The 26895-nt window shown below is 44.3% G+C and overlaps 1 protein-coding gene across 3 annotated transcripts in view; it reads left to right on the forward strand.

Annotated features, from left to right (window-relative positions):
- The window catches only part of ELOVL5 (ELOVL fatty acid elongase 5), an 83154-nt gene extending 58150 nt beyond the window's left edge, over positions 1-25004 (forward strand). For all 3 annotated transcript variants that reach the window (XM_028097528.2, XM_028097529.2, XM_028097530.2), the window contains 5 exons: positions 15776-15853; positions 16863-17034; positions 18977-19101; positions 21724-21858; positions 23151-25004. In XM_028097528.2, the coding sequence (XP_027953329.1) occupies positions 15776-15853; positions 16863-17034; positions 18977-19101; positions 21724-21858; positions 23151-23291 (651 nt within the window). In that variant the 3' untranslated portion in view covers positions 23292-25004. The remainder of the gene's footprint in view (positions 1-15775; positions 15854-16862; positions 17035-18976; positions 19102-21723; positions 21859-23150) is intronic.
- Positions 25005-26895: the final 1891 nt, after the last annotated feature.

The following is a 26895-nucleotide window of genomic DNA, read 5'->3' on the forward strand; positions in this document are numbered from 1 at the left end:
TCTCTCTCTCATAAATAAATAAAATCTTAAAAAAAGAAAAGGAAATATTATAAAAATGCATGTGATGAGTACTGGGTGTTATATGCAACTGGTAAATTATTGAATGCTAAATCAGAAACTAATGATGTACTACTATATGTTGGCTAATTGAATTTAATTAAAAGAAATATAAAAATGCATCTGAAGTACAGCCCCTTCTCAGATACAACTTTCTTCTGAAGTTCATGTGTTTCTTCTCTGGATATGTTTTTATACTTTCAATACATGTGTATGTATACATGACAATATATAGTATATTCTGAGAAATTTTTTAAAATTTATGTTAATGGTTTACTGTTTATACTGTTTATACTCCTTCGATAGCTTTCTTTCAGTCAGTATTATATTTTGAGATGAATCCATGTTGAATCATAGAGATTTAGTTAATTTAGTTAATTTCTGTATTACTTCAGTGTTAGAGTTTATTATACCATTTTATGCAGTTTTCTTTGCATGGACGTACAGGTTTCCCGTTCATAGTGTTGTATGGAGTACTCTTGGTCTCCTTGTGCAAATGTGATTTTTTTTTTTTTAAACTAGATCTACATCTAGGACTCTAATGACTGAATCTGATAGTCTCTTGTCTTTTAGTGGGGAAATGTAACCCATTTTCATTTAGCATAGTGATTATTTTGGAATAATTTCTATCACCTTTTTTTTGGTGTGTATGTGTGTTTTCTTCTTTTTTCCCTTCTCTTTTCTGTTGAATTTTTATGTTTTTTCATTTTACTGATTGAATAGTCATTCATTCTAATTCTGTATTATAGTGTTGCCCATAAGTTTTTAATATGTCTCCTCAACTTCATAAAGTCTACAGTGAATTCTTATTTCCACCCTCCTGAGTCACACAGGACCTTGGAAGTTTGCATGCGGATTCCCCGTTCCTGTGTGTCTCCATCATGTTCCGTCATCTCCCAGCATTTGCTGACGTCCTACACAGTTGTCATCTTTAGTGAGGCCTTGCTCTTTGCTGTGTTCACTCTTGATCTGTGAAATCCATTTTTCCCTTTGAGGCTCCGTTTCCTTCTCTTGGAGTAGTTCTTTGCTGTGAAGGCTCAACTCTTAGTCTCGGTTTGAGCATCATTTTGTTGGTCTTTAAGCTTGAATAGTATTTAAGTGGGGCAAAGAATTCTAGATCAAGTTATTTTTCTTCAGCACTTTGAAGATTCATTCCAGAGAATTCCACTGCAGTCCTGTTTTTATTCATTCGTAGGTAATCATTTTTGTTCCGGATAATTTTTAAGTTGCATTTAAAAATGAAACAGTTGTGTGCCTGGGTAGCCATCTATTTTTGTTGATCTCATTCAGGACTTTCGAGCCTTTGGCCTAACATATTTCATTAGTTCAGGAAAGTACTCGGCCATCATCTGCTCAACTCTGGCCTCTCCTCCCCCCTCTACCATTAGACCCGTGTTAGACAGTCCCCAACTCCACATAGCCTCTCTTTCGTATTTATGCCCCTTTATCTCTCTCCTCTGCATTCATCTGATTCACTCACACTTTCATTTGTGTCTACTCTGCTGTTCCATCCATCTATTGAATTTTTACTGTAAATGACTGTATATCATTTATTTCTGAAGGTTTACTCCCTGTCTTTCTTTTTTTTCTCATTACATAACATAGGAGTCTCATGTTTCCTCCCCGCCCCCCCCCCCGTGATCTAGATATGACAGTTATCTCCAAACTTAACCATTTGCTTTCAGCCACATTATTCCTCTGGGAATAATTATTAAATCTACACTAAACCTCTTCTTTAAAAACAAAATGGTTTGGTGTCCTGGATAAGCATCCCGAACTAGTATTGCCAGGTGGGGTCATCTTAGGTAAGGTGTCTTCTTCAAATAAAAGAAAGATTCTAAAAGGACTTAAATGTAAGCTAACGTCCTCCTTTCTGCATAACGTTTTGGGGAGGGGGCCTCACGGTATAGTTAGGCATCAGTGATGATGGACTTGGTGTGTTTCATGTAGCATTTCTGTGTGTCTTTATAGTGGGGGAGTTGGTTCTGCTTTTGTTCAGTTTGCTGCATTGCCAGAACCAGACATGAGTACTTTTTGTCATTGAGTCTTCTTTTAAAGATTTCTGATGCTGCTTTATTGGAAAGATGAAAGAAATTTGCTGGGCTGGATGTTTTGCTTGTGCCTTCTAACCCCTCTATAATTATGAGGTTGATACAGTTGAAGCATCTCCCCAGGCACCTGACAGCCTGTTCCTCCCTGGGCTCTGGTTTTGAAGGTCCTGATAGAACCACAGATCAGTTGCTTTGGAAACATTATATTCTAAACTGTCTTGTTGTTTTTCTTTCCCTTCAGGCTTTCCTAAAATAGAAATGTTATTGTGGGGAAATAGGATTTGGAAAAACACTTAAAAGACCTGGTAGTTGAATATTGAATTTTATTTAAAAAAAAAAAAAAAAGGATTATGTTTACCAAAGTACTTCCAAAAAAAAAATATTTACTATTCTGCTCTTTCTCATTTAACAGAGGTACAGAGAAATTGAAACATCTGGTGAGATTAATACTTCTCAGAAAGGCCTGATCGTTGCCTTAAAATAATTCTTGCTTTTCGTTCCCTTGCCACTGAAATTCCTTGCTCAGAAGGAAACTTTTCTCAGGGAGTGGAAGCACCCATTCAGTTAGGTTCCTCTCAGTTTATCTGGCACTGCCCTGAGAGAATGCCTTATATTGGGCAAATGGAGAAAGGGTACAACCCAAACAGCCATCCCCTTGCTCCTCACACCCAGCAGAAGAGGGAGGATTACCTTCCAGTAGAGTGCAAGCTTCAGAGCTGGTCCAAAGCCAGGCCTGACTTCTCTAAACTGACTCTGCAAACCTTTGGTAACTGGGCCACTGTCAGCTGGTATAACAAGGAACATGTCACTGGACAAATCCTCAACCAAAGCAGACTTAATCTGCAAAACAAGAGTCAGTAGGTGGACTGGAGAAGTCTCTTTATGCAAAGGATGCCCTGGCCGGGGCCTCGGTACACACTAGGAGCAACACCACTTCAGACCTAGTCATGGGCCTTCACGCATGGGCAGCAGAAATAGCAAATATCTGGCTAAAATCATAGCAAAGACTTACATAGTGCCTCCTATGCCAGATACTGGGCTAACTCCTTTACTGTTCCCTGGACTATCACTGCCCTTTCTGCTGAGGGTGAGTTCCCCAGTAGGCCAGGGATTCGGGTCTGTGCCTCAAACCATTGTACAGTACTGTCTCGAGATGCTGAGTCTTGGCTTGAGGTTTTCCTCTCCTTAACCACTAACACCCCATGAACTGCAAAATGAGCATTTCTTGCTGGATGCATGGCAGCTACTTAGCAGAAGCCACTCCTCAGGAGGCCTGAGAGATGAGAGAACAGGACTGCCAACGTAAGAGTACAGGGTCTAGAGTTCAGGGGAAAATGCCGGACATCCCTGTTTCAGCTTGGGCTGAGGACAAGCTGGTCCTTTGTGCTTTGTTCTAAAGACTTCTCTAGTGTACAGAGCCTGTCCTTATGACTCAACTGAGAGTATTCCATTCAGCAGTAACCCAAGGGTGCTCCTGGTCATAAGGAAAACAAAACAAAACACTTTTGGAGGTTATGAGTTTGCAGTTATTTTAATGGGCATCCTTATGGTCTGGACATGAAAGATTTGAAATGCAAAGCCACATGCTTTCACCTGACCCTGTTCCATAATACCACAGCCAAGAACGGCTAGCTAAACCCTGGAAGAACTATATACTTCCAGTTTTGGAGTAGCTGGTGGTTAATTTTAAACCAAACATCTGCTGAAGTAAAGATGCAGGTAAAACTCTACTTTTCCTCAGATTGCTTCATTGATAGAGTACCCCCATTGTGCTCTTGAATTATTAAGGATTGAAAAACAAGCAAGGAAGGTCAGAGGAGCATGGAACTCTTCTTTGAGATTGCAGTTAAACTGAGAGCCAGAATTCCTGGGTGCTGATCCCAGTGTTGCCACCAAAAAGCTATGTGACTCTTGGGCATCTGTATCATTTCTCATCTCTGTTTCCTTATTGAAAATGTGGCTTGTACCAAGTCTAAAAAATACATACTTGGGCATTCACATAAACAATAAGGGCTGTGCAAATGTCAACCCCCACACACTTGGTGTTACATGGAAATGTCCCTGGGTCCTCTTCTAGATACAGTTTGAATTCCAGCATGGACAGTCTCTTCTCATCTTTTATTGGATGGATGTCTGTTTGGGGGTAATAACCACAGAGCTCACCAGGCCCTTATCACTAAAAGCAGTCAGTCCTTTTCAAAAAGGGTTATCTTGTGGCTCTGACATCTTGAGATATTGGGGTGAAAGGCTGATAATGGCCCCCCAAGATGACATTCTTCTCCTTATTCTTTAAATGCTAAATGACCTTGTTTTTTTGAGATGCTTTGGTAGAATTCCAGAAAGTGCCCTGGAAATGGTTATCATGCTAAAGGTTATACCACATTTGTGGCTATTTGTGGTGTTAGATGAGAAGTCACCTCTCACCATTAGAAATGATTCGCTCCAGAGTCCTGGGAAAAGATGGCAGAGGAGTAGGGGACCCTATTCCAACCAGTCCCCGGAATTGAGCTGGATATCTACCAGACCACTCTGAACACCCACGAAATTAGCCTGAGATGTAAGAAGATCTGGATCTCTACAAACAGAATATCACAGGCAGTTGGTATCGAGGTACAAGTGGGGAGCCCTGATTCCGCGGGCAGATAGCAGAGGATAAACGGCAGCAGGAGGGAGCCTGGCCGTGGAGATCCTACACTGCCGGTGAGTGACAGCCTCCCATGCTGGGGACCGGGCACAGGCTCGCAGACCAGTACCGGCAGGGAAAGGACTCTTTAGGGCAGTACCCCGGACGGACACCCGGAGTGGCGGGGCCGCGCTTACAAACTGGGGGCGGCTGGCGGTTTTAGAAGCACAAAGGATAGACATGTGCCCTGACCTGGAGGCAGGACTGGGAGCGCTGCTGAGGGGCACACAACCCAGGACACTGCAGTTTATAGCAGCACAGACAGAAACGGAGATAGTGTGGCCTGGAGAGCTCACTGAAGAACAGACTGCGATATCTCTGCTCTGAGGCAGAGGGTTGGAAACAGTCTGTCCTGCTGTGACTCTTCAGAAGAGATGCGGAAAGCCACCAGGGAAAGCTGCCAGAGAACAAAAGCCCCAAAAAACCGGTTTCCACTGAGCCCATCCCCCACCACAGGGGGCAGGGCAACTCTGCCCAAACAGGGTTGCCTGAGTAACAGCGTGGCAGGCCCCTCCTCCAGAAGATAGGCTGGGAAAACGAGAGGCCAGCAACCCTATGGTCCCTAGAAAACACATGCATCTTGCTTGGGTTGTGGTCAGTAATTTGGACTCTCTGCATTCCCTCAACCACCCCTCAACAGAATGACTAGGAGGAGGAACCCCCAAAATAGGAAAGACTCAGAGATTATGATTTATGCCACAGATTTACAAATGGATACAGATATAACCAAGATGTTAGAGATGGAATTCAGGCTAGCAATTGTGAAGACGATAGCTAGGGTGGAGAAATCGATTAATGGCAACATAGAGTCTCTAAGGGCAGAAATGAAAGCTGAATTGGCAGAACTTAAAAATGCTATCAATGAGATCCAATCTAATCTAGATAATCTAACAGCTAGGGTAAGCGAGGCAGAAGAACAAATTAGTGACCTGGAAGACCATTTAATAGATAAAAAGGGAAAAGAGGAAGCCAGGGAACAACAACTCAGAATCATGAAAATAGAATCAGAGAAATAAGTGACACCATGAAATGTTCCAATGTCAGAATTATTGGAATCCCTGAGTGGGTGGAGAGAGAGAGAGAGGACTAGAAGATATGTCTGAGCACATCGTAGCTGAGATTCCTCCTAATCTGGGGAATGAAACAAACATTCCTGTCCTAGAGGCAGAGAGGACCCTTCCCAAGATCAAGGAAAACAGGCCAACACCCCAGCATGTAATAGTAAAACTCGCAAGTCTTAGAACCAAAGACACCATCTTAAGGGCAGTTAGGGGGAAGAGATTCCTTACGTACAGAGGGAGAAACATCAGAATAACATCAGACCTATCCACAGAGACCTGAAGCCAAAAGGCCTGGCAAGACATATTCAGGGTACTAAACGAGAAGAACATGCAGCCAAATACTTTATCCGGCAAGGCTGTCATTTAGAATGGATGGAGAGATGCAGAGCTTCCAAGACCAGCAGAAACGGAAAGAATGTGTGACCACTAAGCCGGCCCTGCAAGAAATATTAAGGGAGGTTCTATAAAAGGAGAAAGACCCCAAGAGTGATATAGAACAGAAATTTACTGGGATAATCTATAAAACAAGGTCTTCGCAGGCAACATGATGACAATAAATTCATATCTTTCAATAATCACTCTCAACATGAGCGGCCTAAATGCTCCCATAAAACGGCACAGGGTTGCAGGTTGGATAAAAAGACAGGACCCATCCATATGCTGTCTGCAAAAGACTCATTTTGAACCTAAAGATACATCCAGACTGAAAGTGAAGGGATGGAGATCCATCTTCCATGCCAGCGGACCTCAAAAGAAAGCTGGGGTAGCAATTCTTTTATCAGACAAATTAGATTTTAAACTAAAGACTGTAGTTAGAGACACAGAAGGACACTATATCATTCTTAAAGGGTCTATCCAACAAGAAGATCTAACAATTGTAAATATCTACACCCCCAACATGAGAGCAGCCCTCTACATAAGCCAACTGTTAACCAAAATAAAGACTCATATTGATAATACATTAATTGTAGGAGACCTCAATACTCCACTCTCAGCAATAGACAGATCATCTAAGCCCAAAGTCAACAAAGAAACAAGAGCTTTGAATGACACACTGGACCACATGAACCTCATAGATACATACAGAACATTCCACCCTAAAACAACAGAATACTCATTCTTCTCGAGTGCACATGGAACTTTCTCCAGAATAGACCACATACTGGGTCACAAATCAGGTCTCAACCAATACCAAAAGACTGAGATTATTCCTTGCATATTCTAAGACCATAATGTGTTAAAACTGGAACTCAGTCACAAGAAAAATTTTGGCAGAAATTCAAACACTTGGAAGCTAAAGACCACTCTGTTCAAGAATGTTTGGGTCAACCAGGAAATCAAAGAAGAACTTAAACAATTCATGGAAACCAATGAGAACAAAAACACATTGGTCCAAAACCTACGGGATACTGCAAAGGCAGTCGTAAGGGGGAAATACATAGGCATCCGAGCCTCACTCAAAAAAATAGAAAAATCCTGAATTCACCAACTAACTCTACACCTTAAAGAACTAGAGAAAAAGCAAAAAACGATGCCTAAGCCACGCATTAGAAGAGAAATAATTGAGATTAGAGGAGAGATCAGTGAATTAGAAACCAGGAATGTAGATCAGATCAATGAAACTAGAAGCTTGTTTTTTGAAAGAATTAATTAAAGATAGGTAAACCACTGGCCAGACTTATCCAAAAGAAAAGAGAAAGGACCCAAATTAATAAAATTATGAAAGAAAGGGGAGAGATCACCACTAACACCAAGGAAATAGAAAGTTATTAGAAATTATTATCAACAACTATATGCTAATAAACTGAGCAATCTGGATGAACTGGATGCCTTCCTGGAAACCTATAAGCTGCCAAGACCGAAACAGGAAGAAATTGACAACCTGAATAGGCCAATAACCACAACGAGATTAAAGCAGTGATCAAAAACCTCCCAAAAAACAAGAGTCCAGGGCCTGATGGATTCCCTGGGGAATTCTACCAAACATTCAAAGAAGAAGAAATAACCTATTCTCCTGAAGCTGTTTCAAAAATAGAAACAGAAAGAAAGCTCCAGACTCATTCTGTGAGGCGAGCATTACCTTAATCCCCAAACCAGGCAAAGACCCCATCAAAAAGGAGAATTTCAGACCGATATCCCTGATGAATATGGATTCCAAAATCCTAGCTAATAGGATCCAACAATATATTAAAAGGATCATCCACGGGGTGCCTGTATGGCTCAGTCGTTAAGCGTCTGGCTTCGACCGAGCCCTGCATTGGGCTCCCTGCTCTGCAGGAAGCCTGCTTCTCCCTCTCCCACTCCCCCTGCTGTTGTTCCCTCTCTTGCTGTGTCTCTGTCAAATAAATAAAGTCTTTAAAAAAAAAAAAAAAAGGATCATCCACCATGACCAAGTGGGATTTATCCCCAGGATGCAAGGGTGGTTCAACATTCGCAAATCAATCAATGTGATAGAACACAATAATAGGAGAGAGAAGAACCATATGGTCCTCTCAATAGATGCAGAAAAAGCATCTGACAAAATACAGCATCCTTTCCTGATTAAAACTCTTCAGAGTATAGGGATAGAGGGAACATTGCTCAAGTTCATAAAATCCATCTATGAAAAACCCACAGCAAATATCATCCTCAATGGGTAAAGCTGAGAGCCTTTCCTTTAAGATCAGGAACACGTCAAGGATGCCCACTCTCACCACTATTGTTCAACATAGTACTAGAAAACCTAGCAACAGGAATTAGACAACAAAAAGAAATAAAAGGTATTCAGATTGGCAAAGAAGAAGTCAAACTCTCTTTTCGCAGATGACATGGTACTTTATGTGGAAAACCAAAAGACTCCACCCCCAGATTACTTGAACTTCTACAGCAATTCAGTAATGTGGCAGGAACAAAACCAATGCACAGAAATCTGTTGCTTTCTTATACACTAACAATGCAACTGTAGAAGAGAAGAGAACGGTTCCATTTACGATAGCACCAAAAACCATAAGACACCTTGGAATAAACCTAACCAAAGAGGTAAAGGATCTATACTCTAGGAACTACAGAACACTCATGAAAGAAATTGAAGAAGACACAAAAAGATGAAAAAACATTCCATGCTCATGGATTGGAAGGATAAACATTGTTAAAATGTCTATGCTATCCAGAGCATTCTATACCTTCAGGGCCGTCCCGATCAAAATTCCAATGACATCTTTCAAAGTGCTGGAACAAACAATCCTAGAATTTGTATGGAACCAGAAAAGACCCTGAATCGCCAAGGAAATGTTGAAAAAGAAAAAGCTGGGGGCATCACATTGCCCGATTTCAAGCTATATTACAAAGCAGTGATCACCAAGACAGCATGGTCCTGGCACAAAAACAGACATATAGACCAATGGAACAGAAAAGAGAGCCCAGATATGGACCCTCAACTCTGTGGTCAAATAATCTTCGACAAAGCTGGGAAAAATATGCAGTGGAAAAAAGACAGTTTCTTCAATAAATGGTGTTGGGAAAATTGAACAGCTATATACAGAAGAATGAAACTTGACCATTCTCTAACACCATATACAAATATAAACTCAAAATGGATGAAAACCTCCGTGTGAGACAGGAACCCACCAAAATCCTAGAGGAGAACATAGGCAGTACTCTCTTTGACGTCGGCCACAGCAACTTCTTTCAAGATACATCTCCAAAGGCTAGTGAAACAAAAGCAGAAATGAACTTTTGGGACTTCATCAAGATAAAAAGCTTCTGCACAGCAAAGGAAACAGTCAACAAAACAAAGAGGCAACCCACAGAATGGGAGAAGATATTTGCAAATGACACTACAGATAACGGGCTAGTATCCAAGACCTATAAAGAACTTCTCAAACTCAATACCCACAAAACAAGTAAGTCAAAAAATGGGCAGAAGACATGAACAGACACGTCTCCAAAGAAGACATACAAATGGCTAACAGACACATGAAAAAATGTTCATCATCATTAGATCAGGGAAATTCAAACCAAAACTACATTGAGATACCACCTTACACAAGTTAGAATGGCAAAAATTGACAAGGCAAGAAACCACGAATGTTGGAGAGGTTGTTGAGAAAGGAGAACCCTCTTACACTGTTGGTGGGAATGCAAATTGGTACAGCCACTCTGGGAAACAATGTGGAGGTGCCTCAAAAAATTAAAAATCCCAGAGCTACCCTATGACCCAGCAATTGCACTACTGGGTATTTACCCCCAAAGACACAGCTGTAGTGAAAAGAAAGGCCATATGCACCCCAATGTTCATAGCAGCAATGTCCGCAATAACCAAACTGTGGAAAGAGCTGAGATGCCCTTCAACAGATGAATGGATAAAAGAAGATGTGGTCCATATATACAATGGAATATTACTCAGCCATCAGAAAGGACGAATACCCAACTTTTACATCTACATGGATGGGACTAGAGGAGATTATGCTAAGTGAAATAAGTCAAGCAGAGAAAGTCAATTATATGGTTTCACTTATTTGTGGAACATAAGGAACAGCATGGAGGACATCAGGAGAAGGAAGGGAAAAATGAAGGGGGGGGAATCGGAGGGAGAGATGAACCATGAGAGACTATGGACTCCGAGAAACAGACTGAGGGTTTTAGAGGGGAGGGGCGTGGGGGGATGGGTTAGCCTGGTGATGGGTATTAAGGAGGGCACGTACTGCATGGAGCACTGGGTGTTATACAAAAACAATGAATCGTAGAACACTACATCAAAAAATGATGTATGGTGACTAACATAAGATAATAAAATTAAAAAAAAAATGATTCACTCCATGAGCTGCATCATCCAGACCTAGCTGTGATACTCGCCTAACTTCTCTTCTTTAAATGAAAAGATGCATGAAACAACCTTCGGTTATTGAATTTGTCCCATAAGAAGAGAAAGCTTCTAGCTCAGCTTTAATTCTAGCTCTTTCCATGCTCCTGGCCTAATTAAAGTTTGCTTTACTCCAGGAAGGAGAAAGCACATGTGGTTTGCAGTGGTGCTGTTTGTATTTTGACTACTTGGGAAAAGCCAGGTAGAGTAAGTAATGCACACTTGGTTGCTCTTGGAGTAGCTGGTGGTGTACGGAACTGTGCAGATGGTGGCAAGCTGTTCGTCGTGGCCCCTGTTTTCATTGAGGTATAGTCCTGTGCACTCTTGAGCTGATTCCCAGGAGCCCAAGATAGAGAGACCTATCCCTACTCTCAGTGCCTCACCTTTGTCCAGCCTCCTGGGCCCTCTCGCTTTGCAGTGTCTGCAGCAGTGTGTTGAATTTCTGGGGAACTGACCAGAGCAGCTCTCTGAAAGGAAGCCAGGCCCAAGCCCTGAAGGGAAGCGGTAGCCAAGGTGTTCCTAGAGGGGTGCTGGAACAGCAGGGCCCGTGCTGTTTCCCTCTTATGGGGGATGGAGGAAGCAGAACCTTCTGATGGAGGCCCATTTTACAGAGTTGATGAGAGTTAGATGAATAAACTTTAACTCAGAGGCTCGGTCCTTGTGTGTTAAATTATTCTATCCCTTCTGAAGCCGAGGATATTTGAGAATTCAACTTTCCATATCCCCGCATTATGACATTTGATGGGGAATGGTTCTTCCGTCTTGTGAACAGAATTCAGATGAATATTGTCAAATCCAAGTTTCACTAAAATACTTTCTTGTGTTTCAGTTTTTCCATTTGCAAAGCAGAAATGACATCTTTTTGGTTTGGAGCTGTTTTTTTGGCTATGAATAATATATTTGGCCTCGATTTGGCGGGGGGAGGCGAAAAGCAGGGCCTCAAACTTTGTCATTAGTTTAGCAACTATTCAGCACCTCTTGTGTGCAGGTCCCCGTGCTGGGTTGTGTGGATGCAGGAGCCACAGTCCCCACCCATGTGAGCTTCCCAAAGAGCTTAAAACAGACCCTTTAACAAAGGGTTGAAAGGGAGCATATGAGCAGATAACTACAAGCCATGGCAGGGTGAGCTTAGAGGAAGGAGGACAGACTTCAGGTTGGAGGCCCAAGTGAGCAATCATGAAGAAAAGAGGATTTTAGGGGCACCTGGTGGTGCATTTGGTGAAGCATCTGACTCTTGATTTCGGCCCAGGTCATGATCTCAGGGTTGTGAGATCACGCCCCATGTCAGGCTCTGTGCTCAGCCAGGAGTCTACTTGAGGATTCTCTCTCCCTCTGCCCATCTCTCTCTTATCTCTCTCTCTATCTAAAATAAATAAATCTTTAAAAAAAATAATTTTAAGCAAACTTTGAAGGATAGTTAGGATTTTAAGAGCTAGAGATGGGGGTACCTGGGTGTGGACAGTATTCCAGTTGAAAAGAATAAGCGAATGGTCACTGCTAACATTTGTTGTGTTTATCCTATGTACCAGGTTGGGTAGGGTAAGCATTTGTACACTCCATCCATCTCATTTACTTTTCATGGCAGCCTGAAGAGGCGGGATTGCTATTTTTATCCTGTTTGGGGAGTGGAAGAAACTGAGGTGTACAGAGAGGTGTACAGACACTTGTCTTAGGTCACCTAGCTAAATGTGGGATGCTAGGAATTAAAGTCCTCCTGACTAGTGCCCAAATCTGTGCGCTTTGCCCTTGGCCACTGTACAGTGGGCAAGGAACGAAAGGGGGCCCGTCTGACTGTAGGTCAGAGAGCAGTGGAAGACTGTTGAATGCTGCACCTAGGGTTTGGGATTTGGTTCTAAAGGCACTGGGAGTTACTGAAGGGTTTCAAACACAGAATTCAGTGGTTGGCCCCAGTGGAAGTACCGAGTGGCAGGGGTGAGGGAGGGCGAGGTGCCCTGGGAGCCGCAGTCAGCCCCTCCTGGGAGAAGGGGATGGTGGGCTCAGGGCTCTGAAGCTAGATGAAGGTTTCTGGTTTGTGTACCTGTTTTAATGCTTCAGTTTGGGGGAAGTTCACCCCCCAAGACCTGGAGTTCTTTAGCCTCCAGAGATGCTGGGTGTTTGAGATAGATGTGTCTTTTTTTTTTTTTCCTATTTATAGGAAGAGGGACAAATGGAATTTTAAAGTAATTAGCTTAAGGAGCAAAGCAACCCAACCTGGATGCCTTTTGAAGGACATTTTAAAACAAAGGGATGTGTTTGTCCCCTCTGCTAGAGTTAACAGGTCCTTCATCAGTCTGTGCCTACCCTTGAGGTCGAGGTGCCTCCAGGAATACAAGGAAGGATTAGCTCTCTTCTTCCCCTCCCCTACCAGGGTAGGCATTCATGAGTGCAGTCATCTGTACCTCTGCACACACAACCAGCCATCCTATTCTAAAATTGGCAAAAGCAAACCAACCCACAGTGTCTCAGGACACAATAGACCAAAATAGCAGCTGGAAAACAGTGATGGTAGGTCCTAGAATTTTAAATTGATAAGATGTTAACATTTCAAAAAGCATGTCTAGTGAGGACAGTCATGGTTAGTTTTTTAATTTTGCCAAGGCAGGCTGTCGTTTTAAATAAAGGCATCTTTTAAATTGCATAAATTTATCTTCATGGAGCACTTTGCTGTGCTGTCCTTTTTATCATTTGCAGTAGTCGTGTGAAAATTTCCTCAAGAACCGTCCGTTCCCTTTCCGTTACCTCCAGCCACAGAAGATAATTCACTGGTTCCCTCATGGGGTAGAAGGAAGGGCGGGGAGACTCCACTCTCTTCTCCCCACCTCAGGTCTTCTGAGGGCACACAAGCCAGCACCCCCAACTACCAACCCCACTTCAGGTTCAGGCTTTTTATCTCAATCCTTGGAACTCAGGATGGGTCTGCATGTGGGGTGCTTAACCTGCCGTGACTTGAGAGCACAATATTGTCCAAAAGGACGACGTACCTTCTAGTAAATTACCCTGCAGATGTTGGTCTAAGATAGTGAAGTATAGCATAGTTTGTGTGTGATCTGTTTTTTAAAAGTCCTAACATAGGAATTGTAGAAAATTAGAACCTTTAGAGATCATTTAGTCCAACCTCATCTTTTTACATAAAAACACCCAGGGCTCGAGGAAGTTAGCGGGCTCATTTCAGATCTTGGGCCTTGATGGACAGCAGCCTAACTCGTCCCGGCTCCCTGGTCTTCTGCTTCCTAATGTGAACTCTTCATCGAAAAACAATGCCTACCCCACGTGTATTCCAAACGCCTGTGTTGGGTCTTTGGCCTTGAAAACCATGTTAACGCTTAATACTTTTTTATGTATAGAAGATGACAGAGCCAGAAGGCAAACCACAGAAAGGAAGTTAGTAGAAGAAAAAGCAGTTTCTAAGAAGGGCGTTCAGAGTGCAATGGCCACGCCCACTCTGGCATTTCTGAGGTCAGACTGGGTGGAAGTTTAACCGTTTGTCTTCAGGCCCTTGTAATCCCTTTGCTGCTTACCCAGCATGAAACCCGTGGTTCCCACTCCTAGTTGCAGGTTGGAAGTACCTTGAGAGCTTTGTGAAGTCCCCTCAAGATTCTGGTTTCATGATCTGGGGCGAGGCCAGGCGTTAGCAGGTTTTAGAACCTCCCGGGTGGTTCTGTTATGTAACTAGAGTGGGAACCAAGGCTTTCAGCTGGTGGTTTGCAAACTTTAGCTGCATCAAAGTCACCTGTGAAACAGCCTGTTGCCACGCTGCCGGGCTTCACACTCAGAAATTTCTGATTCAGAAGGTCTAGGGTAGGGCTTGAAATTTTGTTTCTGACAAATTCCTGGGTGATTCTGATGCTGCTGGGTTGGGAAACACACTTTGTAAACCACAGTATTCAGTTCTCAAAGGCTCTGCGATCATGACTCTTAAGGCCCTACCTTGATGGTCTACCCCTAGAGTTTTGATTCTGGGGTGGGCTCAAGAATTTCCATGTCTTAGAAGTTCCTATGTGATGTTAATGGAGCTGGACTGGGGAACACACTTTGAGACCCAGGGCCAGTTTTTTATGTTGGATACCAGATGAGATCAGGCACAAGTCAGGCCACCTCAGAATTCTCCCCATTTATAGAGTGCCAATTGGCCCCCAGAGAGAAAGTCAACAGGAAAAATCAAGATCACCGTAGGCTTTGGGAGGAAGCAGGAAGCTACAGTTCACATGAACAAGGAATAGCACCTTGTCCTAGGTGTTTGTTTAGAACAGAGTGTGGACGTGCACAGGTGTTCAAAGTAAACCTTCCCTCTGGACTGTTAACAGTGGGTCCTTAAATCTCATCTAGGCCAGTTGTCCTCGCTAGGGAAAAATGAGGAAACCATAGAGAGCTGGTGATACTGCAGGTCTGTAACCTAGAGCTTGCATACCCCCTGATTCTGGGGTCCTTTCTGTGACACTGCAGAGTTCTGCTTCCTGGGCCCAGCGGATGACACGGCAACAGGAAATAATGAAGGCGAGGCTGACTAAATCCTAGGTTTTACAGCAGTGATTCTTGGAGTGTGGTCTCTGGACCAGCAGCATCAGGATCACCTGGAAACTTGTTAGAAATATGAATTCTTGGACCCCACCCCAGGCCTACTGGATCAGGAACACTCCCCAGTGATCCTGTTTTTACATGCCCCTGAGGGGATTCTGGTGGTACACCATGCTCAAAGTTTGAGAAGTGCTGGTTTAGGGAAGGGCTGAATTTGTGAAGGTGTGATCTCCCTGGAGGCTGCTTGTGGGACCGGAGCCTGCCATCAGGTTGGTCCGGGTCTTGGGACAGCCTAGGGAATTGAGAATTGTGGAGACCGCCAGCTTGGTAAGGCAGCACCCTGGAGTGACTGACTTCCAGTCCACCCCTTGTGACATGGAGACTTCCCGGTGTTCACGCTCCCCGTCGTCATGACTTTTGCTGAGGAGCAAAGACCACACTTGCCTCAGCCAGCCCAAGGTCAATTGTCATAGATTCTGAAACAGATGAAGTTTAATTGAATAGGGCTTTCCATATTTCTGATCTTGTTGGTGATGGGCTTTTTCCTTTTTTATCCTTTTTTTTTTAGTTAGTGAAAGGAGTATGGGAAGGCAGGTACAACTTCTTCTGTCAAGGCACTCGCAGCGCGGGAGAAGCAGATATGAAGGTATGGTCTCTCTCTTTTTTAAGTAGGGGTTTTTTTTTAATAAATTGTACAAAAGACAAAATGGTTCAATCCTCACTGTCCAAGATAATTCCTGTTGATGTTTTAAAAAAAATTTTTTTTAACCTGGTTGGTTTTTAAAATGGTATGAAAAGTTGAACATGAGAGATATAAGATGAAAACTAAAGTTTCATTTAGTAAAAGTAGGTCCTGTTAACAGTTTCCAGGAAAAGGCGTCTGGCTGGCTCAGTCGGTGGAACGTGCGACTCTTAATCTCGGGGTTGTGAGTTGGAGCCCCACATAGGGTATAGAGATTACTTAAAATCTTGAAAAAAACATTTTTTTTAGGTTTCCAGAAAAAAAAAAAACCTGCATGCATTTGTCAGGATTTATATAAACAGGATCATAAGAATAACGTCTTAAATGCTGTCATCATTCCTCAAAGTGCTCTCTGAGGGTGGTCTTTAGATTCTGACTTCCACTCTGAGTATTTTGTTCTAAATAAAAAGCTGCTGTTTTAGGTTCAGATGGGCAGTTGTTTCCTTAGAACCGTGTGACATATTTAACTGGGCAGGGACCTGACACGGAAAGTTCTGATTCCTTTTCTTCTTTGCCTTGTATCCTGGCATCTGCCCCCACGCCAGTCCCTGAAATCAGAAGCACCTCTCAGGAGGGTTTTTTATACTGATGGCTCCACAGGTCCTTCCAAAGGGACTAGGCAGGCTTCAGGGGTTTTTTGAACTTTGATCCTCCGGTTTTTGTTAGTCTTGAAAGACGGCCATACTGCTTTTAAAATTTTCCCTGTCATCATTCTAAACCTCCCCCTCCCCCCCAGTATTCTTTGGTTGGTTTAGAGACACTCTCAGAATGACCAGAGCTCCCAGCTGCTGAAGGACTTCAGGAGCCAGTGGGGTGGGTGCTCAGGCCACAAGTGAACCTGGGATTCTGGGGTGTTAGTAAAACACGTCTGGGGTGATGTTCCAGAGAAACATTGATGATCTCTTCCTCTTAGATCATCCGTGTCCTCTGGTGGTACTATTTCTCCAAGCTCATTGAATTCATGGACACCTTCTTCTTCATCTTACGGAAGAACAACCACCAGATCACAGTCCTGCACGTCTACCACCACGCCTCCATGCTGAACATATGGTGGTTTGTGATGAACTGGGTCCCCTGCGGCCACTGTAAGTCTTACATGGTGGTGGTGGTGGGGGGAGGTTGCTGGGGACAGGTGTGAGCAGAGAGGCTGAATTGAAACCAAGGCTTTTAGAGAAGGTGCTCTTTCTGTGGATTTCTGGGTCAAACACTGGAACTTTGTGTCCGAGTTGCTCTGATGATAGTTTGTGTGGCCTCTGCACTCAGTAAGTTGACGAAACCTATTTCTGGCTGACTTGGCAAGGTGAGGGAGATACCAAATTCCCAGCCTGGGGCTTATAGGGAAATAGGGACATCCTCTGGCATAGAGGGTAGCTGTTCTAGGTTATTTCTAGTCCTTGTTTCTCTACAGTTTGGAAGATACTTGACTGAGAGGGGCAGGCCAGATAGATGGAACCACACCACTGAGGGAGTCCCAGGGAACAAGACTAATGATGAAACAGCTTCGGCTGAAGAGCACAGGAGGAAGTCTGCACATATGAGCCTGCCATGTTCCATGAAGCACAGTTAGCAGGGCATCTTCAATGGCAAGCACCAAAATTTGAAGTAAATTCCCAAAGACGGATGTGTGTCATTTTAGAAAGCTTATAGTCTGAGGTCTCTCATAATTTTCAGAGATTAGGTTGTCTCCTTTAGGTTTAGCTTGGGAGTTCTAACAAATGTCCTGATCAAAATCTCTGCCATCTAGCACTGACGAATTTGAGAACCTTTGGGTCTGCTCATGTGGGTTTTTTCCCTAGGATGGCGCTGCCCTGGGTTAACCCGGCCCACCAAGATTCACAGTCATAGAATTTTTTAGAACTAATAAAAGGTGACTCACCAAACGCAGCTCCCTGTGGTTTGGGAGGAAACTGAGATGGTAAAAGGTTTGGTAGAGCTCAGGTTCCAGCCCCCCGCCCCCTCATGTTTTCTTCCCACCGCCACACCTCATGGCTCTGGATTATCTGACTTAACTTTCTAATAGAAACAATGTCTCTTTACATTCTCAAAGAACTGGCAGGATGGCAGATTTTAACTAGCCCCACTGGGCCCAAGAGAAACAACCAGGACCTGGATGTGACTTGTCCAAGGTCACACAGCCAGTTACTGTGATAGCCAGAGGTAGACCCTCCCTTCCTGACCCCAGCCGTGTGCACCTCTGGCTGTGTGTGGGTGTGTGTGGGCGAACTGGCGAGCTCTGTTGGCTTGCCCGCCGTGGGGGAGGAGGACAGAGAGGCTAAAAAAAGAACCGGTGGTTCTACTGGAAATTAAAAGCATGCGCTGAGGGCGCCTGGGTGGCTCAGTTGGTTAAGCGACTGCCTTCGGCTCAGGTCATGATCCTGGAGTCCCGGGATCGAGTCCCGCATCGGGCTCCCTGCTCAGCGGGGAGTCTGCTTCTCCCTCTGACCTTCCCCCCTCTCATGTGCTCTCTCTCTCTCTCATTCTTTCTCTCTCAAATAAATAAATAAAATCTTTAAAAAAAAAATAAAAATAAAAGCATGCGCTGAAAGAGGAGCCTTCTCTCTCCAAGGAACTGGACTCTGGGTTGTGCTATTGAAAACATATGTGGGCTCAGCACTGCAGCCCTGGGGAATAACAAGGAGGCTGAGGCGCCCAAGGCCTCTCCCACCTTCAGCAGGTGTGTTAGCCAGCCAGCTTTGAACCTCCTGCCCATCAGCTGTCTTCCCCAGGCCAGAAGCACTTGGCACGTAAAGAAAAGCACCTTGCGCTGGGAGTTGATGGGGGGTCTGGCAACAAAGCCGTGAGGTGGTCTCCTGACTCTTGTGTTAGATGCCTGCCTGGCAGCTCCAGCTGACCCTGGCCTTAAAGCATCCCAGTGTGCCTGCCCCAGTGGAGAGGGGCTTCCGAGTACTGGTCCATGCGGTGCTTGCCAGCCCCTGTTTGAATGCATCTGTCTTTCAGATTTGAACAGAATCTTGTTATGTGTAAAGCACTGATGCATCTCCTTCCCAAATGCCCTCTGTTCTTCAGCTTACTTCGGCGCCACACTGAACAGCTTCATCCATGTCCTCATGTACTCGTATTACGGTCTGTCGTCCGTCCCGTCCGTGCGCCCATACCTCTGGTGGAAGAAGTATATCACTCAGGGGCAACTGGTAGGTAACTCAGCCTCCGTCCAGGACTTGCCGCTTGGCAGACCCCTCTTCCTGGCTTCGTTCTTTGATAGTATCTAATCTGTACCTTTCCCACCCTTTCTCTTCTGATCCAATTAAACTACTTGCAACAGGCTGAGCAGAGAATTTTCTTTCCATCGAGGAGCAGACTATGGCTGTGAGCACACAGCTAGTTGGGCTGTAGAATGAGGGCAAGAAGCTAATTTCCTGACTTTAAGTTCAATCCTTCGTCCTTAGTTTGTGCACAAAGCACGTGTTGCCTGTGTGTGTTTCCTAATTATAATCCAGAATCCAAAGTGACCACTGTGTCCCGTGTTCCCAGGAGTTTTAGAAGGAGCTGTGGGGTAGCAGGAGTCCTGGGTGCTTGTAGCTATGAGGCAGTGAGGATGTCAGTAAGATAGGTGCCCGGCAACCTCTCAGCCCCCATGCAGTGAAGCACCTGTTGGCTAGGAGGGCACCTGCTCTGCTTCCCGAGGTTGACCGTGCCAGGGTCACCCAGCAGCTGTTGGCACCCGGTGATCATGTCCTACCGTCCTTTCTGAAGCTTCCCTGAGTTGTCAGGATATGACGGACGCCTGTTTCCCGTTGTGAATTCTTTCGTGAACTAATTGCTATTACTACGGATGTGAAACACTGACCTTGGTTGAGTGTATTCTGTGTCAGGCACTCATGCTAAGTAAGCAGGTTTATGTGGACTATTCCAGTAGCCGGATTTCATGTTGTTATCCCCACTCTGTGGATGGGGACACTGAGGCAGTAGTCCAAAGCCAGCTGACTAAGGGGTTTAGACAGTAAAGCCTTAGCCCTAGCCTTGCTTTATCAGCGTATTTCTCTAAAGAAACCAAGCTCATTCCAGTCTTTCCAAGTCAACTGTGATTTTTCAATATTTAAAAATAACAGTCTGGGAAAAAAAATCTGAGAAGATCCTCTGAGCTACTTACGTGTTTGGCATTTCATTATCACCTCTTTGCCGGCTGCTCTGTAGTTCTTGTTAATTTTTTTTCCACCCACCTATGAGGCAGGAAAATTGTTCTCTAACCTTCTTGTTACACTTGAGAAGTGATGTGGAGATCGATTTATACCACACAGCCGTGGCCCTGCAAAAGCAGAATTTAAAAGAACAGACTGGGGAAGTTGGTTTCCCATTAAGCTCTGCCCTTTGAGGCAGAAGATTGCACCCAGTTTGCCTAGATTTATTGTAAGCATCACTCCTAGTTATTCCTTAGCTTAGAATACTTAAAAAAGAGAAGAAGGGGGGAAAAAAATAGTTCTATGGAGAAACCCTGGGGGCTGGGCCAGAAATCCAGTGGGCAGAACCCTTCCCCCTAGTATTGTTATTCCTCTTGAAGACTCACCCTTCAGTAGCCACACCTCATTTTAACACCTTTCCCCTGTTTCTCCAAGCAGTTGTTCTGTGATCTGTCATCAAAAAAAAAAAAAAAAGATTTATTCATCAGAAATAATCTGGACTTAGCATTGTATCTTGATAGAAGTTTAAATCTGTTGACCAGCCTTCTTCAAACCAAAAGGGTATATGGATAAGAAATAGGAAAAGTTGGGGCACCTGGGTGGCTCAGTCAGTTAAGTGTACGGCTCTTAGTTTCAGCTCAGGTCATGATCTCAGGGTTGTGGGGTCCAGCCCTGCGTTGGGCTCCATGCTCAGCGGGGGTTCTGTTTGAGAACTCTCTCCCGCTTCCTCTGTGCCCCCTCCCTGCTCACACTCTCTCTCAAATAAATAAATCTTTAAAAAAAAGAGAGAGAGAAATAGGAATTGCACATCCCACAGCGACATCACTGGTTCTCTTTAAACATATACTCCAGGGGCCCCTGGGTTGCTCAGTCGTTAAGCGTCTGCCTTCAGCTCAGGTCATGATCCCAGGGTCCTGGGATCAAGCCCCACATCGGGCTCCCTGCTCCACGGGAAGCCTGCTTCTCCCTCTCCCACTCCCCCTGCTTGTGTTCCCTCTCTCGCTGTGTCTCTCTCTGTCAAATAAATAAAATTTAAAAAAAATAAATAAACATATACTCCACACCCTTCCTTTCTCCCTTAAAAAGATAAAGCATACAAAAAAATACTTTGCATCTCTATACAGAGTCCCTGAAGTTTGCGTGTTTGGGGGCAGGGGGCAGATAAGTTTTCCTTTGTTCCCCAGCTTTACTGAGCTGTACTAGACCTGTAACGTGCTGTGAAGTGTATGGCGTGCTGATCAGGCGTATGTATGGATTGTGACAGTAAGCTCAGGTCACAGTCACAGTCGCTCTACCTAGCTATAGGGTTTTTTCTTACAGTGAGAACTTTTAAGATCTACTCTTTGCAACTTTCACGTATACCATGTAGTATTGTTAACTATTCTCGGAATTTTAGAGAAGGTGGTTTAAGTAGTAGGAAGGGGAGAAGAATGTATATGACAAAGGCACATACATAGTTTAGGAGAACTTTATGCATAAATGTCTGCTTAGTGTTTGTGAAGGGACTTTGCCTCCAGAAAGGCCTGTGAGTGTTCGTTCACGGACTCGGCGTGCTGGATGGAGAGCCCATCTGGCGTGGCGCCCTGTCCGTGGGCTGTGGCCGTGCTCCTCAGCTGTGGCCCTCTCTCCCACCAGCTGCAGTTTGTGCTGACAATCATCCAGACCAGCTGCGGGGTCCTCTGGCCGTGCACGTTCCCTCTTGGGTGGCTGTACTTCCAGATCGGATACATGATCTCTCTGATCACTCTCTTCACAAACTTCTACGTTCAGGTAAGTCTCACTCTTCCGTGGCAGTTGGGACTTGTGGCCTTTCCAGCAAAGGTCCTCCTCTGTTCGTTTAAGGGGGACGACCTGTAGAACCCCTGCTGTGTGGCAGGCAGCGGGCTCTAATTTAGTCACAGTGACAGTCAGCCCCTACCTTTGGGAGGGGGACTATTGCCAACATAGGAGATGTTGAAGTCTGTCCCAAACTTCCGGGGTTCTAGATCTTTGGCAGGGGAGCTTGGGATTCATGTGGGAAAGCAGAGCTGTTCGGCAAGCTTTGTGTTGCTTTGCTCCCAGCCTAGTGCAGACATGTGATGGGTGAGTTCCATCAGGAGGGCCTCAGCCCTGCTGCCCTGAACTCTGGGGCTACATTAAATGTCCAAAGACATGTCCATCAACAGCCTTCAGCTGTAGTTCCGTCACACCTCCACTGCTCAGGTTTGGGGGCTCCGTTCATTCCCGAGTGTATGATGTAAGGTCAGTTTTACTCACAGAAGGGTCCAAGTAGGGCAGATTATCTCCATGGGTCACTTTGCAGTTCCCCATTACCCCTGGACGAGGTGTGTTCCTGCTCCCGTGGGCAGCGCCTGGTTCTGGGCAGGCACCAGAGGTCAGGAGCCCGGGCAGAGGCCACAGACGTGGTGGCAGTGAAGTCCACTTGGTTGAACAGCCACCTGGGGGCGTCACCACATTGCCATCCTTGTGCCCACCTGCACCTTTGGCCCCACATCCTTGGGTGTGGCGGCACGGTCGAGGGAGCTCCCGGATTGCCGCGCAGGCGGTGTATGCCCTTCTTTGGGACATTCATCAGGCGTGAGGGAGGGTAAAGGATAGGACCCGACAAAACTGAAATCATACTATTTTAACTGCTTATGGAAGCGTAGCACTTTGTACATACGGGCCAAAGCAGTTGCTGAAGTCGCGAGCAAATTCTGAAGGTGAGAGATGTGAGTGATGGGGAGAGGTACCACAGGGAAACTGGTGTGGCCATGTAGCCCCAATCCTCTGCCATCCAGATACAGAGAGGGCACAGCCAAGTGAAGTACAATTTGAATTTTTCTACTTCGTTTGTAGAATAGCCCTTATGTTGCAGCCCATTCCCCAGTGAAGTTACCTCAGGCTACGCCTCAAAAAGGGAGTGATTGAAACCAGTGGCAAAAAACGTTCCCAGGGTTGCTTGATGGCAGACCTTACATCTCGGTGGCAGCAATCTAGGCTTAGAGTTAGGCAAGCGGGGTGCCCCGCAACCCCCAGCAGAGCACCCAGTCACACGGCCCATCTGCCCTGATGCATTTCAGACTTACAACAAGAAGGGGGCCTCTCGGAGGAAAGAGCACCCGAAGGACCACCAGAACGGGTCCGTGGCTGCTGTGAACGGACACACCAACAGCTTTTCCCTGGAAAACAACGTGAAGCTGAGGAAACAACGGAAGGATTGACGCCGAAGAGTTGAAAAACTTCCAAAACCCATCGTCTGATTGTAAGCACAGTATGAGTTGTGCCCAATGCTCGTTAACAGCTGCTGTAACTAGGCCAGCCTACAATAGCACGATTCATGTAGGACCTCTTTCATCAGTTCAAAACCCCTAGAAAACGTATACAGATTAGACACGTAGGCATAAGATTTTTAACATTTCTGGGCTCTCACCGACCCCTGCGCTAAACTGTGGAGGGCGTATTATTGTAGTATACAACACTGCTGTTGCCTTATTAGTTATAACATGATAGGTGCTGAATTGTGATTCACAATTTAAAAACACTGTAATCCACACTTTTTTTTTATTGTAGATCATGCATGTGATTGTAAATTTGTACAATGTTGTTACAGTAGACAAACACACATGCCTTAAAATTTAAAAAGCAGGGCCCAAAGCTTATTAATTTAAATTAGGTATGTTTCAAGTTTTTATTCATTTTTAATAGCTCTGTTTAGAAAAAAATCAAAGACCGTGATTTATGAAAATAGCGTGTGACACATAATTTCAAGTGACTTGTACATGTGAAATCAGAAACAGCACCTTCAGTTTTATAATATTGGCTTTAAATCAGGCAGACTCAAATCTAGTAGAAGGTCAGTTTAACTTTTTAACAGATCTTATTTTTTTATTTTGAGTGCCACTATTGATAATGTAAAGGGGGGGCTCTAAAGCAGTCTTGATGAAACCTAAATATATATTCTTTTGTCTTCAAGATTTTGGAAAGTATGTAGGATGCATAGGACATTTAAAATTTCTGAAGTGCTAAGTGTTTTTATACAGGAAACAATGCCCGCTTTGCTTTCCACTCGTGAGAGAGAGGATGTATACTTTTCAAAAGAGATAATTGAATATTTACCATTTGACAGAATTCCATAGATGAGCAATGGGTGCAAATTTGGGTTGGTTTCTGTGCTGCTCTCTGTTTTGACACAAACTTCTTTTAAAATGTGCCTAGCTTATAAAAATGAATGAAGGGGAAAAAAGGGACCTTAAAAAAAAAATGAAGGTAAAATTAAACAGATAGCTACAATGTAAGAGAACTGGGATATTGGACAGAGATAATTTGTTTAGTGTAAATCTAATAGTACCTGTAATTTTCTTTTTCTGCTTAGGATCTAAAGACTATGTAGAACTGCTTATTTAAAAAATGAGACTGCTTATCATAAAATCATGTCTATCACCCTTGAGGCTGTGGTCAAACAGATAAGGACTATTGTGCGTGTCATTTTAAAGTGTTGGAATTTAGTCTCTGAATACCTTCTCCACTGGGAGAAAAAACAGTCATTGAACCACTCGTGACACATCTTAGAAGGTCATTGACAATGTATAAACTAATTGTTGGTTTGATATTTATGTAAATATCAGTTTACCATGCTTTAATTTTGCACATTCATATTACAGGGAGCTGATTGGTTCTCTTATTAGTTTTGTGGGTTTTCTGTTTGGAGGGAGTCACAGCATCTGTTTACATTTACCTTATCAAATCTAGAATGTGTATATTTGTAAATGTATGTCTTCCTAGGTACTAGTTTGCAAATGTCTTTACATATTTCAATACAGAAACTATAACATTCAGTAGTGTGCTGTCAAAGTGTGCTTTAGCTCATCTGGATATACCCACACTGTTAAATAATGTCTAAACATTAATCATTAAAATGTTTTTGATTACCTGTGCTCATGTGTTTATATGTTATTGTTTATATGCTGCCATTTCGGACAGGCAGGAGAAAAAGCCACTCTCTCCACCTTCTAGGAGCTCACCCCAGTGCTCACTTCGGCACACATATACTAAAACTGGAACTCACCCCAATAGATGTAGGTAATTCAGTGGGAAAGGGTATTCTGTAGCTCAGCTCACATGAGGAGGGACCCCCACATAGTAAAACGTGGTGGTGGTTCCACTCTAATTGTTTCCTCTCTGCCTTTTTCTGGCACCCCAACCAAAGGTCCCAGCTTTCCAAACATACCCCTTCTTCCTCTTTTCTTCCCCCCTCCACCCCCCCCCCCCACGCACACACCTTTAGGCTGTTAGTTGCTTTCCTTTCCTAGGTCCAGACCAGAGGTCTGCAAATTTTTTCTGTAAAGAGCCGGATAGTGCGTGTTTTAGGCCTTGCAGTCCCTACGGTCTCCACCCCACTTTCGACTATTGCCACTGTCGAGTGCAAGTCAGCCATAGACCGTATGTGTATGGATGGTCATGGCTGGGTTCCAATAAAGCTTTACTCGCAAAACAGAAGGGCTGTAGCCATAATTTGCTGACCCTTCTCTAAGGTAACAAGAGCGCATCTTATTCCCAAAGCTCTACCACTTTCTTTGCCAAAGACTGTTTTCTGCCCTTCCCTCCATCCCCCAGCCTTCCACAGTCTGACTTACGGTCCAACCATGTATGCATGAGCCATGACCTGAATGGCCCCCGTCCTTCCATCTCCCGCATAACACATGGTCCCTGGTGTAGGCTGGATCTTATATTTTGAGTGCCTTCTAATTTGTCAGTATCACCTTAAAAATGTCACATGAAACTGCATTCAATTTTGGGGGTGCTGTCTGAAAAGTACAGAGGACTCCTGGGGTTTTGGTGGTGATAGTCATATCCTTGCCCTTCCCCTCTTAAGTCCAGCACACATTGAAAAAACAGGACCTAAAAAAAGAAAGAAAGAAAGGAAAAACAGGACCTAGAAATCAGATAAATGAAAATCAAAATAGTTCATCTCTTACTGGAAAGACTGGATTGGTGATGCTAGTACCACAACAGCGTTTATTACCCTGGCCAGTAACCCTATTGACGCAAACTGACCAGGGCTGGCCCTCGCACACCAGTGGTTTGTGGCGTTTGTTGGTCTGGTTGATGAACTGGTTATTAAAATATTTTGATTATCAGCCCAGTAATGGACCCGCCGTAAACGTCAAGCTCCCCTTACAGTGTCGTATTCTGTCCTGATGACGTTGCTGTGCCAAGAAAATGCCGTGCCAAGAAAATTGTATCTCCCCATCCTGGCAACCAGAAGGTCGCCCTCCTCCCCTCAGAGAAGTAAGTGGGTCAGAGGGCAGAGCAAGACCGGATGTGTTCCCATCCTTTTCTCTCTCTCACAGGGAAGCGGAAGGGCAGGTTTGCCACCTGTATGGGAAGGGGAGGATTCACATCTCCCCTCTTTTTAGCAGCCTTGCCGTGCATGCGGAAAGGCATTGTAGCCTAATGTGAAAAGCACAACTTGGGGGCCTGATTACCTGGTTGGACTTCTACCTGTGTAACTTGTAGGCAAAGACAATACAGAAGCCCCTGGAGCCACATCAAGCACAGGGTAAACTCTCAGTGTTAGTTATCGCCTTCAAGATTGTGTTCTGTTCAGTCCACCCCACCGGTCTCTTAAAACTCTCAACTATTGTTTTGTTATTTCCTGGGTCGGCTGCTGTAGTAATCCTGTCAAGAAAAACAAAAAAGGAGGTTACTTTGGTGTGACACTATGTTGAATCAAGAGCTGGAAAGAAACCAGCAATTGTTAGGAGTCAGAGTGTTTATCATCTATATCATTCCAGATTTTGCCAGCGTTTTACGTAAAGTTCACCA

This window comes from Eumetopias jubatus, unplaced genomic scaffold (genome assembly GCF_037043125.1).
Source record: "Eumetopias jubatus isolate StellerSeaLion01/CBP00866 unplaced genomic scaffold, mEumJub1_p1.0 scaffold_6, whole genome shotgun sequence".
In the NCBI taxonomy this organism is placed as follows: Eukaryota; Metazoa; Chordata; class Mammalia; order Carnivora; family Otariidae; genus Eumetopias; species Eumetopias jubatus.